This window comes from Helianthus annuus, chromosome 17 (genome assembly GCF_002127325.2).
Source record: "Helianthus annuus cultivar XRQ/B chromosome 17, HanXRQr2.0-SUNRISE, whole genome shotgun sequence".
NCBI lineage: Eukaryota > Viridiplantae > Streptophyta > Magnoliopsida > Asterales > Asteraceae > Helianthus > Helianthus annuus.
The window spans coordinates 77,923,827-77,938,405 of record NC_035449.2 but is presented as its reverse complement, the minus strand read 5'-3'; the positions used below and the strand labels follow the sequence as shown (position 1 = coordinate 77,938,405).

The window sequence follows — 14,579 nt, the reverse complement described above, 5'->3', positions numbered from 1 at the left end:
TTCAGGTTGGCTCGGGTGCTCGTTTCGGGCCAACAATGGCTTTGGGTCTCGGTTCAAGATCTAGACTGTATTTTGTTCGGGTTCAGTTAGCCGGTCGTTGTTCGGTCAACCCAGCCAACTCAGCGGGTTGACTGGTCAACACGGGTCTAAGGCAGTCAGCGACTTCGGTTCAGTTCAGTTTCGTTCCAGTCAAACATGGTCAACAGCAACTTTCGTTTGGTTCGGTTCGAGTTAAACGGTCAAGCCTGGTCGACTAACGGGTCAACGGCTCATTCTAGATTCGGTACAATTTAAACAACGCTAAATTTTATTATTTTATATATGTATATATTACTTCAACGTCGAACCAATACATTTATTTATTTATCCACTTTCGGCTCATCTTGCGTATATAGTTTACATCGTTGATTAAAACGTTGAACTTTGAACATATAAATCGACAACATGTCTTGTCGGGTCATCGGGTTAAAAACGAAACACCAATAAAAGTGTCGAAATGTAAATTTTATTGTTTTGGTATTAATTAATATTTTATTTACGGGATCGAACTTTGAATAGCTTGTATCTATAAATTGTGCTTATTGTTGAATTTTGGCAAAAACATTGACAACTTGTATTGTCGGGATCGTCCAAAAACAGAGGAGACTCTGCCCGTTTTTCGTAAAATTCAGTATAACAAAATGCGTCAATTTTATAAGTCGAAACCTATTGAATTCGTTTAATTTTTATAAAATAAATACAAATATATAGTTATTTGACATCATTTCATCCATTCTCTTGATAAGACTCGATTTATAATTTTTACATAAACTATATAACTATATAGGAATGTATACATCTTTATATTAACTAGGCATACTCTAAATTCCAACTCTTATCCTTCATCGTGTTTCCGTTACTCATGCACCATCGCTTGCCCATATAGGGTGACCTCGATGTTCCATCCTCCAAATCCCTTTCACTCGTCAACAATCGGATAATCGGAAGAATTTGCAATTTTGTGAGTATACTCGTATTCCCCCTTTTTACTTTTACCACTTTTGGGGTGTAACATGTTTATCTATCAAAAAACTTACACATGAACATTTTGCTTAAATACATGAACATTCCTATAACATGCTTGTATACGTGATGGCTTGATGCTTTAAACTTGGATTAATCTTATGTGTTGAATTTATCATTACCTTCGTACGAGCCAAACCGTGACATATGTAGCGCTATAGGATTAACGACCCGCCTCTTTATCTTCGGTTATGTCATGAGCATATTGCGTTTCCTTGGTTTGATATGTTAGACACATACCATATTTAAATGTTCATCTTGAATCACATGCTTGCTATGAGGAATTGTTCAAAATTAACTTTTGCTATGTACGTATCAAACTTGTATACTCGCCTTTGCTTTTGCATTGAACTTTATTTTAACATGTTACAGGTGGATGTTGACGATGCATGGAATCTAGTAGGATGCTTAGATACACACTTAGAAAGAACTGTATTTGTATTGTATCATTTTATTATTCATGTTGTTGTACTTTATTTCAAAACCTTGTACTTGATTCTTTAGAAATGAAATGAAACGATTATTTAAATACTTGTCACAGTTATTAGCGTTATGATGTCTCGAGCAATCTTCACACTTCGTCTCATCCCGATGTTTCCGCCATTGGTTGGGGTGTGACAGATTGGTATCAGAGCCATAACTATAGGGAATTAGGAAAAGTAGGAATGCTTTCACCTAGACTATAGTTTTAGAGCCTTATTCGTATGCTTTGTTTGAACCACTACATGATACCTTATTTGTTACTTATCTATGTTTTTTTTAAACATGTATGTTACTCATGTGTAATATTTGACATGTTATTCGTACGCATTAGTGCTTGTTTTATTACGTGTTAACACTTGTTTCATTGTTTGAGTCTTTATGTGTTATTCTTGACATATTTCTCTATGTGTTAATACTTGTTTTATTATTTCATTCTTTATTCTTTATGTACCATTGTTGATATGCTTTCTTATGTGTTTATACTTGTTTGTGTATTCTTTTGACATACACTTTTCCTCATGCATTTTACTTGACTATTCTAAATCCGTAAACCCTCACATTATACAAATGGGACGAATTCACCAAAATAGGCGTGAAACCCACAATTTGGTGAACGACGCTCAATCTATATATATATTTTTTTACACGAGATATCGCCATTAAGCTAGGAGTGAAATCCACATCTTAATGGTAAATCTCAAATTTTAAATTCTAGTGGACCCTTGTCAACATGTCAAAACTAAATTTCGACCCGACAAGTACCAACCACACTTAGGATACGAAACCGTCAAGTTAGGGGTGAAACCCGCACCTTGGCGACTAGTTCCACTCCTTGATATTTTTTTTTATCCCGCCAAGTCTCGAAATTTCGATTGATTTGGGACATGTAGTAACCGGAAGGGTAAATACCGTTAACCGACTTGTCGGCGAGAGTATTTTACCTATTAGGCCAAAGCATACTCCTCAAATTCAAAAGACTTTTCGACCACTTTGGTTAGTCAAAGTTCCGTTTTGGAACCACCCAAATTTTGATCAAACATGTGTTCCTATTATTCATTTTATATGATACGATCTTTCAAATTTGAATTTACTTTCGATATTCTCTTTTTACACACACAACATATTGAATCTTTTCCATACATTTATACATATGCATGATTTCATATAATTTAAATTCATAATCCTTGTAACGACAAGTGGAGACATATCATCGAGATAGGAGTGATTTCCTTACCTTGACGATTAACTCCACTCCCCTTTTCTTAAAAACGACCTCACCAACGAATTAGGGGTGATTCCCTTACCTAGGTGATCGTTACCAAAACGTCTCTTCAATATACCTTATGATGCAAACTCGATCATATTTTATACCCAAATTGTTTATCATTATTCAAAATACCTACTCATACCGATTTCAAAATACATTGTTTTATCAAGCGTACTTTCTATCATACAATCTGTTTTTCACTCAACTCATATACACGGGATTCTAAATCATGTCTTAAAACGTTTTATTACCCAAATTTCAATCATTACAAAATATGTTATGCATAACCAATGAGTACTTTATGTTCCCTTACATTTACAAACTATACTCTACCTTCCCATTCAACTCAATCTATTTGATTCGATAAACTCAAACAACTAGACATGCACGTCATTTCACGTGTTCTAGTTTATACCTCACGACTACTTCACATGTACTACTCAGTTTTGTTTCTTTTATACTCAAACCTCTTGATCTTATACGTATTTAAATTCATATCATATATAAAATCATTAACTCATACACTAATAGTCGCGATTTATACATTTTACGTTAATTCGTACACTCACAACTATACACTTACGATTGTCCTTACATTCATGTCTATACTACATACGTATTCATGTTCATATGCTTTATGTTTTCATTTGCACTTACACAACTTTGTTACACTTATATTCATACACATATATTTTATTCATACTTAACCTTCATGTTTTACACCTATATTCATATTCATGTTAATATCTATGCTCATAGATCTTATGTTCACACTGATACTTGTATTTATACTCATACGCCTTGTGATTACGCTTATACTCCTGTTGTACTCACACTTATACTCATTTTTCATACGTTTTATGCTAATACTTATCCACATACTACTTACACGCTTTATGTTATGCTCATACATACATGCATATTCATACTTAAACTCATGATTCATACATTCGTACCCGTACGCGAGCGTAATCCGAGTGATTTGCTTACGTGGGTCCCATACATACTTAAGCATGGACTTGCTTACATACTACGTTCTTATACGTACACATTCTTAATTTTTAAATTATGTATACCCTGATTCATACACGACTAGTACAAGCTACGCGGATCTTGCGACGATCAATATAATCGCGGGTGCACATGGGATTATAGTGATTGACTCATGAGAACCATAGAGTGTACTACTGTGTATGGTAAAACACAGAACGTAACATGACACCGAATACGAAACGGACATAATGTGGTCAAAACACGGTGGATACGCCGCCGGTACTTCCTATATATAAGTGTTTTCACCATGTTATCAAACTTCCGTAAAACGTGCCATGAGAAATTCGATGTTTTACAGACCTACTTAGACCTAATACATAAACTTTAACAACTCACAAATGCATTATATCTGATTATCCATGACGAGACTTCATTCTTAGCACATCACTTTCGTCTATCCGATACTTATGCTATCCTTATACCCTTAATCTTCTGTTAAATCAATCGTTCACCCTTATATCTCCATTATTCTTCGTTGCCCTTCATACAAGCTTCAACGTTAAAGAAACCCCTTCTGTTTGCCAGAATCCTTTCAAGTCTTCCTCTCGAATAAATTTCGGGACGAAATTTCCTAAAGGAGGGGAGACTGTAACGCTTCGTATTTCTGTGTTTCCATGTCTTTAGAAATACGAGTCCGTTTCTCTATTTTTTTTAGAATCGTCGTTGAAATCTGATCGAGAAGCGAATTAAAAACGAAAAAAAAAATTATTATTTATTTATTTATGTGTTTTAAATACAAAATATCATTTACGACATTACGGAGTGTTCGGATTATTTCTTTTATGGGTTAGCAAGGGATCTCGGGTCGCTAAACTCGGGGATTGGGCTTGTGGGCCTTGGGCCCAAGCCCAAACCCACTAATTAAACCCTAAGTATAAAACACTAGTAACACCCTAATCCTCATTTGTATCTCCAGCCGTATCATGTTTACCTCTCTTTTCCTTCTTTGTCTGATAACTCAAGAACTCACTTACACAAATCCTTTATACAACTCAGATATTCACTCAAGAATCAAGCCAAACACCCTCTCGGTTACCCTCACTTGCTTCGATGAAGACCACCGGCGACCTCCAACGCCCCCTTTATTCTCTGGCCGCACTACACACCCCGATTTCGAGGAAAGAGAGAGAAAAGAGGCGGGCCGCATCGAGTCTGGAGAGCCGCGGCGGCGGCAGACGGCAGCGCCACCATCTGCAGCGGCGGTGGTGTGTGATTTCGTTGCTTCGACGGGTTTCACCGGTATGAAAACCCTCCTCGTTTCGTTTCTTTTTGGTTCTTTTCTGTTTTGTGATGATGACGAAGTCGAAATGTTGTTGCTGTTATGTTGAAGACATAACGAGAGAGAGAGAGTGAGCGGAGCAAGAGTAAAGGTCCGACCACCGCAGGCGGCGGTGGCGGCCGACGGTGCTGGCGGCAATGGTGTAGCCTGTGTGTTTGGTTCGGTTTAGGCAACAACACAACAGGGTTATTTCTTTCAGTTTTCAGCTTTGGGTTTTCGTGTTTAGTTCGAGTTTGCAGCTTCGGATTCCTTCGAGTAAACCCATTCGGTTCAGTTTGATGTTTGATTCGGTTACGGTTCATCGCAGATTCTAACACATGGTTCAGGTTGGCTCGGGTGCTCGTTTCGGGCCAACAGTGGCTTCGGGTCTCGGTTCAAGATCTGGACTGTATTTTGTTCGGGTTCAGTTAGCCGGTCGTGGTTCGGTCAACCCAGTCAACTCAGCGGGTTGACTGGTCAACACGGGTCTAAGGCAGTCAGCGACTTCGGTTCAGTTCAGTTTCGTTCCGGTCAAACATGGTCAACAGCAGCTTTCGTTTGGTTCGGTTCGAGTCAAACGGTCAAGCCCGGTCGACTAACGGGTCAACGGCTCATTCTAGATTCGGTACAATTTAAACAACGCTAAATTTTATTATTTTATATATGTATATATTACTTCAACGTCGAACCAATACATTTATTTATTTATCCACTTTCGGCTCATCTTGCGTATATAGTTTACATCGTTGATTAAAACGTTGAACTTTGAACATATAAATCGACAACATGTCTTGTCGGGTCATCGGGTTAAAAACGAAACACCAATAAAAGTGTCGAAATGTAAATTTTATTGTTTTGGTATTAATTAATATTTTATTTACGGGATCGAACTTTGAATAGCTTGTATCTATAAATTGTGCTTATTGTTGAATTTTGGCAAAAACATTGACAACTTGTATTGTCGGGATCGTCCAAAAACAGAGGAGACTCTTCCCGTTTTTCGTAAAATTCAGTATAACAAATTGCGTCAATTTTATAAGTCGAAACCTATTGAATTCGTTTAATTTTTATAAAATAAATACAAATATATAGTTATTTGACATCATTTCATCCATTCTCTTGATAAGACTCGATTTATAATTTTTACATAAACTATATAACTATATAGGAATGTATACATCTTTATATTAACTAGGCATACTCTAAATTCCAACTCTTATCCTTCATCGTGTTTCCGTTACTCATGCACCATCGGTTGCCCATATAGGGTGACCTCGATGTTCCATCCTCCAAATCCCTTTCACTCGTCAACAATCGGATAATCGGAAGAATTTGCAATTTTGTGAGTATACTCGTATTCCCCCTTTTTACTTTTACCACTTTTGGGGTGTAACATGTTTATCTATCAACAAACTTACACATGAACATTTTGCTTAAACACATGAACATTCCTATAACATGCTTGTATACGTGATGGCTTGATGCTTTAAACTTGGATTAATCTTATGTGTTGAATTTATCATTAACTTCGTACGAGCCAAACCGTGACATATGTAGCGCTATAGGATTAACGACCCGCCTCTTTATCTTCGGTTATGTCATGAGCATATTGCGTTTCCTTGGTTTGATATGTTAGACACATACCATATTTAAATGTTCATCTTGAATCACATGCTTGCTATGAGGAATTGTTCAAACTTATCTTTTGCTATGTACGTATCAAACTTGTATACTCGCCTTTGCTTTTGCATTGAACTTTATTTTAACATGTTACAGGTGGATGTTGACGATGCATGGAATCTAGTAGGATGCTTAGATACACACTTAGAAAGAACTGTATTTGTATTGTATCATTTTATTATTCATGTTGTTGTACTTTATTTCAAAACCTTGTACTTGATTCTTTAGAAATGAAATGAAACGATTATTTAAATACTTGTCACAATTATTAGCGTTATGATGTCTCGAGCAATCTTCACACTTCGTCTCATCCCGATGTTTCCGCCTTTGGTTGGGGTGTGACAGATTGGTATCAGAGCCATAACTATAGGGAATTAGGAAAAGTAGGAATGCTTTCACCTAGACTATAGTTTTAGAGCCTTATTCGTATGCTTTGTTTGAACCACTACATGATACCTTATTTGTTACTTATCTATGTTTTTTTTAAACATGTATGTTACTCATGTGTAATATTTGACATGTTATTCGTACGCATTAGTGCTTGTTTTACTACGTGTTAACACTTGTTTCATTGTTTGAGTCTTTATGTGTTATTCTTGACATATTTCTCTATGTGTTAATACTTGTTTTATTATTTCATTCTTTATTCTTTATGTACCATTGTTGATATGCTTTCTTATGTGTTTATACTTGTTTGTGTATTCTTTTGACATACACTTTTCCTCATGCATTTTACTTGACTATTCTAAATCAGTAAACCCTCACATTATACAAATGGGACGAATTCACCAAAATAGGCGTGAAACCCACAATTTGGTGAACGACGCTCAATCTATATATTTTTTTTACCCGAGATATCGCCATTAAGCTAGGAGTGAAATCCACATCTTAATGGTAAATCTCAAATTTTAAATTCTAGTGGACCCTTGTCAACATGTCGAAACTAAATTTTGACCCGACAAGTACCAACCACACTTAGGATACGAAACCGTCAAGTTAGGGGTGAAACCCGCACCTTGGCGACTAGTTCCACTCCTTGATATTTTTTTTTATCCCGCCAAGTCTCGAAATTTCGATTGATTTGGGACATGTAGTAACCGGAAGGGTAAATACCGTTAACCGACTTGTCGGCGAGAGTATTTTACCTATTAGGCCAAAGCATACTCCTCAAATTCAAAAGACTTTTCGACCACTTTGGTTAGTCAAAGTTCCATTTTGGAACCACCCAAATTTTGATCAAACATGTGTTCCTATTATTCATTTTATACGATACGATCTTTCAAATTTGAATTTACTTTCGACATTCTCTTTTTACACACACAACATATTGAATCTTTTCCATACATTTATACATATGCATGATTTCATATAATTTAAATTCATAATCCTTGTAACGATAAGTGGAGACATATCATCGAGATAGGAGTGATTTCCTTACCTTGACGATTAACTCCACTCCCCTTTTCTTAAAAACGACCTCACCAACGAATTAGGGGTGATTCCCTTACCTAGGTGATCGTTACCAAAACGTCTCTTCAATATACCTTATGATGCAAACTCGATCATATTTTATACCCAAATTGTTTATCATTATTCAAAATACCTACTCATACCGATTTCAAAATACATTGTTTTATCAAGCGTACTTTCTATCATACAATTTGTTTTTCACTCAACTCATATACACAGGATTCTAAATCATGTCTTAAAACGTTTTATTACCCAAATTTCAATCATTACAAAATACGTTATGCATAACCAATGAGTACTTTATGTTCCCTTACATTTACAAACTATACTCTACCTTCCCATTCAACTCAATCTATTTTGATTCGATAAACTCAAACAACTAGACATGTACGTCATTTCACGTGTTCTAGTTTATACCTCACGACTACTTCACATGTACTACTCAGTTTCGTTTCTTTTATACTCAAACCTCTTGATCTTATACGTATTTAAATTCATACCATATATAAAATCATTAACTCATACACTAATAGTCGCGATTTATACATTTTACGTTAATACTGTACACTCACAACTATACACTTACGATTGTCCTTACATTCATGTCTATACTACATACGTATTCATGTTCATATGCTTTATGTTTTCATTTGCACTTACACAACTTTGTTACACTTATATTCATACACATATATTTTATTCATACTTAACCTTCATGTTTTACACCTATATTCATATTCATGTTCATATCTATGCTCATAGATCTTATGTTCACACTGATACTTGTATTTATACTCATACGCCTTGTGATTACGCTTATACTCCTGTTGTACTCACACTTATACTCATTTTTCATACGTTTTATGCTAATACTTATCCACATACTACTTACACGCTTTATGTTATGCTCATACATACATGCATATTCATACTTAAACTCATGATTCATACATTCGTACCCGTACGCGAGCGTAATCCGAGTGATTTTCTTACGTGGGTCCCATACATACTTAAGCATGGACTTGCTTACATACTACGTTCTTATACGTACACATTCTTAATTTTTAAATTATGTATACCCTGATTCATACACGACTAGTACAAGCTACGCAGATCTTGCGACGATCAATATAATCGCGGGTGCACACGGGATTATAGTGATTGGCTCATGAGAACCATAGAGTGTACTACTGTGTATGGTAAAACACAGAACGTAACATGACACCGAATACGAAACGGACATAATGTGGTCAAAACACGGTGGATACGCCGCTAGTACTTCCTATATATAAGTGTTTTCACCATGTTATCAAACTTCCGTAAAACGTGCCATGAGAAATTCGATGTTTTACAGACCTACTTAGACCTAATACGTAAACTTTAACAACTCACAAACGCATTATATCTGATTATCCATGACGAGACTTCATTCTTAGCACATCACTTTCGTCTATCCGATACTTATGCTATCCTTATACCCTTAATCGTCTGTTAAATCAATTGTTCACCCTTATATCTCCATTATTCTTCGTTTCCCTTCATACAAGCTTCAACGTTAAAGAAACCCCTTCTGTTTGCCAGAATCCTTTCAAGTCTTCCTCTCGAATAAATTTCGGGACGAAATTTCCTAAAGGAGGGGAGACTGTAACGCTTCGTATTTCTGTGTTTCCATGTTAGAAATACGAGTCCGTTTCTCTATTTTTTTAGAATCGTCGTTGAAATCTGATCGAGAAGCGAATTAAAAACGAAAAAAAAATTATTTATTTATTTATTTATTTATGTGTTTTAAATACAAAATATCATTTACGACATTACGGAGTGTTCGGATTATTTCTTTTATGGGTTAGCAAGGGATCTCGGGTCGCTAAACTCGGGGATTGGGCTTGTGGGCCTTGGGCCCAAGCCCAAACCCACTAATTAAACCCTAAGTATAAAACACTAGTAACACACTAATCCTCATTTGTATCTCCAGCCGTATCATGTTTACCTCTCTTTTCCTTCTTTGTCTGATAACTCAAGAACTCACTTACACAAATCCTTTATACAACTCAGATATTCACTCAAGAATCAAGCCAAACACCCTCTCGGTTACCCTCACTTGCTTCGATGAAGACCACCGGCGACCTCCAACGCCCCCTTTCTTCTCCGGCCGCACCACACACCCCGATTTCGAGGAAAGAGAGAGAAAAGAGGCGGGCCGCATCGAGTCTGGAGAGCCGCGGCGGCGGCAGACGGCAGCGCCACCGTCTGCAGCGGCGGTGGTGTGTGATTTCGTTGCTTCGACGGGTTTCACCGGTATGAAAACCCTCCTCGTTTCGTTTCTTTTTGGTTCTTTTCTGTTTTGTGATGATGACGAAGTCGAAATGTTGCTGCTGTTATGTTGAAGACATAACGAGAGAGAGAGAGTGAGCGGAGCAAGAGTAATGGTCCGACCACCGCAGGCGGCGGTGGCGGCCGACGGTGCTGGCGGCAATGGTGGAGCCTGTGTGTTTGGTTCGGTTTAGGCAACAACACAACAGGGTTATTTCTTTCAGTTTTCAGCTTTGGGTTTTCGTGTTTAGTTCGAGTTTGCAGCTTCGGATTCCTTCGAGTAAACCCATTCGGTTCAGTTTGATGTTTGATTCGGTTACGGTTCATCGCAGATTCTAACACATGGTTCAGGTTGGCTCGGGTGCTCGTTTCGGGCCAACAGTGGCTTCGGGTCTCGGTTCAAGATCTGGACTGTATTTTGTTCGGGTTCAGTTAGCCGGTCGTGGTTCGGTCAACCCAGTCAACTCAGCGGGTTGACTGGTCAACACGGGTCTAAGGCAGTCAGCGACTTCGGTTCAGTTCAGTTTCGTTCCGGTCAAACATGGTCAACAGCAGCTTTCGTTTGGTTCGGTTCGAGTCAAACGGTCAAGCCCGGTCGACTAACGGGTCAACGGCTCATTCTAGATTCGGTACAATTTAAACAACGCTAAATTTTATTATTTTATATATGTATATATTACTTCAACGTCGAACCAATACATTTATTTATTTATCCACTTTCGGCGCATCTTGCGTATATAGTTTACATCGTTGATTAAAACGTTGAACTTTGAACATATAAATCGACAACATGTCTTGTCGAGTCATCGGGTTAAAAACGAAACACCAATAAAAGTGTCGAAATGTAAATTTTATTGTTTTGGTATTAATTAATATTTTATTTACGGGATCGAACTTTGAATAGCTTGTATCTATAAATTGTGCTTATTGTTGAATTTTGGCAAAAACATTGACAACTTGTATTGTCGGGATCGTCCAAAAACAGAGGAGACTCTGCCCGTTTTTCGTAAAATTCAGTATAACGAAATGCGTCAATTTTATAAGTCGAAACCTATTGAATTCATTTAATTTTTATAAAATAAATACAAATATATAGTTATTTGACATCATTTCATCCATTCTCTTGATAAGACTCGATTTATAATTTTTACATAAACTATATAACTATATAGGAATGTATACATATTTATATTAACTAGGCATACTCTAAATTCCAACTCTTATCCTTCATCGTGTTTCCGTTACTCATGCACCATCGCTTGCCCATATAGGGTGACCTCGATGTTCCATCCTCCAAATCCCTTTCACTCTTCAACAATCGGATAATTGGAAGAATTTGCAATTTTGTGAGTATACTCGTATTCCCACTTTTTACTTTTACCACTTTTGGGGTGTAACATGTTTATCTATCAACAAACTTACACATGAACATTTTGCTTAAACACATGAACATTCCTATAACATGCTTGTATACGTGATGGCTTGATGCTTTAAACTTGGATTAATCTTATGTGTTGAATTTATCATTAACTTCGTACCAGCCAAACCGTGACATATGTAGCGCTATAGGATTAACGACCTGCCTCTTTATCTTCGGTTATGTCATGAGCGTATTGCGTTTCCTTGGTTTGATATGTTAGACACATACCATATTTAAATGTTCATCTTGAATCACATGCTTGCTATGAGGAATTGTTCAAACTTATCTTTTGCTATGTACGTATCAAACTTGTATACTCGCCTTTGCTTTTGCATTGAACTTTATTTTAACATGTTACAGGTGGATGTTGACGATGCATGGAATCTAGTAGGATGCTTAGATACACACTTAGAAAGAATTGTATTTGTATTGTATCATTTTATTATTCATGTTGTTGTACTTTATTTAAAAACCTTGTACTTGATTCTTTAGAAATGAAATGAAACGATTATTTAAATACTTGTCACAATTATTAGCGTTATGATGTCTCGAGCAATCTTCACACTTCGTCTCATCCCGATGTTTCCGCCATTGGTTGGGGTGTGACAAGTTTGTACTTCATCTACGTCATGTGATAGCTCTTCATTAATTAGACGATTAGTAGCATCACGTAACGAATCATCATCAGGAAAAGGCATCGTGTTAAAACCTCGTAACGACGAACCATTCGAAACTAAATATTTTTCAATTTCCAACAAAGTGAGGTTTTTAACTTGATGTTCAGGAAGCACTAAACCTAAAAATTCAAAAAAAAAAATTTGTTTGGCATTAATGATGAAACATATAATTAGAATGTAAAATAAAAAGACAGCTGAGAACCTGAAATATTTGTTTCTTTTTGACGTCTGTATAAAATATCATCTGCTAAGTATTTCCAAGTGTTCTCCCACACAAACTCTGGACGTGAAAGTGTATTTGACAACAGCAATGTAGCAAATAACGCTCGGAGATACCCAGCATGTCCTTCGAAACTTGCTTCTTTAATGGCCTCAACGTACTCATTGTCATCATCTAACAGCCCCATTGCGTAGCAAGCATCTCTAAAAGTCGGGAATAACTGACCGTTATCAGTACGTATTTCCTCGAAGGATCTGGGCCCTCTAACTTTATTCAGAAGTATCCTCAAAAAATAAGGTTCGCCTAACGCAGGAGACACAGAATGTATACGGCCAACAGTTTGGTACGTCTTACGTACCTGCCAACATCTATCTTGAAGTTTCCAAACAAATTTTGATGGAAACTCCACATAAGTCAACTTTCTAGCATTTTCATCTGACTCGTTTAATTTCATCCATTCAAGAAATATTGAAGAAGCAACTGATGGCTTGGTTAACACATTATCAATATCGTCATCCGCACCATAAACAACATTCTGTTGACCCGGCATATGAAAGGGAAGCCTCATAACTGCAGGATACCTATAATGAACCTCGTTTGAGAATATTCTCCATGATGCCTCACATGCTGAAATATATCTACAATCATAATATTCCTTGATCTCATCTCTTGGCTTATCCTTAATGCTTGGATTTGAAACACCAGAAACAACAGCAGTAGCCATATCAGGGCCTTTATTAATATACTTGAACAAATATTTAACTGAACCAGATTGATTACACCATTCCACCTTGATGTGTGCTTGATATCTTTTTAGAAGCCTTTTGTTATATGGAACAACGCTTCTGTTGTCCAATCTAACACCAGATTTTATAACTGTGTGGCCGGAATCTCGTCTTCGGTATACAGGGAAACCATTTGAATCAACAGTTGTATGTGATGAAAATTTCTTTGGAAAATTTTTTGAACATCTTTTATCAACCATGCAAGGACACTTCAAATTAGCATTTCCACATGGACCGTGAATCATATAATCACTTACCAAAGAATAAAGTTCGGGATCTTGATTTTTATCAGGAATCTCAGCCGATATAAATGGATCTATGTGATCTACAGTAGGAAGTTTGTGATCGACATTCATAAATAAGCATATATGTGCATGAGGAAGACCACGCTTTTGGAATTCTACCGTATAAACAACTAAATAAAAAAAATTAGTATTTTATAAAACTAACTGCAAATTTTACTCAAAAATAAGAAATGTAAAAAAAACCTAACATACCAGCATTAATCACACCGAGGTAATTAGAATCCTTCAAATCTTTGATTATTGAATCGAGCTTCATTTTAAACAATCGACACAGTATGTCAGGCCTGTCCTCAGCTTTGATGGTGGAATCTTTTAGAAATCGTTTTACTTCTGGCCACTTAGGATTATAAGTTATAGTTATGAAGAAATCTGGGTACCCGAAAGACTTACATAAGGCCATTGCATCGAGGTAGTTTTGTTGCATGAATCTTGCACCACCAGTAAATGAAGAAGGTAGTATAATAGGCTTTCCAGTGTCTTTTAAAGTTTGTTTACCTTTAGCTTTATGCTTCTGAAGATTTTCAAATGTTTCAGATCGAAGTTTTGTTTGTTGTCTTCTAATGTAATGTAGTCTCTCGCTCTCGATCAT

The 14,579-nt window shown here is 36.6% G+C and overlaps 1 protein-coding gene across 1 annotated transcript; it reads right to left on the bottom strand.

Moving 5' to 3' along the window:
* Positions 1-10,329: 10,329 nt before the first annotated feature.
* On the bottom strand, positions 10,330-14,579 carry LOC110914651. Its single transcript, XM_022159434.1, has 4 exons — positions 14,183-14,579; positions 12,883-14,100; positions 12,621-12,799; positions 10,330-10,755 (listed from the first exon to the last, which is right to left on the bottom strand). Exons 1-4 carry the CDS (start codon positions 14,577-14,579, stop codon positions 10,330-10,332), a joined length of 2,220 nt encoding a protein of 739 aa, XP_022015126.1.

What these genes read in the sequence shown, in the direction of transcription:
- LOC110914651 (XM_022159434.1), bottom strand. Translation starts at nt 14,579, where the DNA reads ATGATCGAGAGCGAGAGACTACATTACATTAGAAGACAACAAACAAAA. An exon ending in CCTCGGTGTGATTAATGCTG is followed by an intron (nt 14,101 to 14,182) that starts GTATGTTAGGTT and finishes TTTTTTATTTAG; the next exon opens with TTGTTTATACGGTAGAATTC. An exon ending in AAAAGAAACAAATATTTCAG is followed by an intron (nt 12,800 to 12,882) that starts GTTCTCAGCTGT and finishes TTGAATTTTTAG; the next exon opens with GTTTAGTGCTTCCTGAACAT.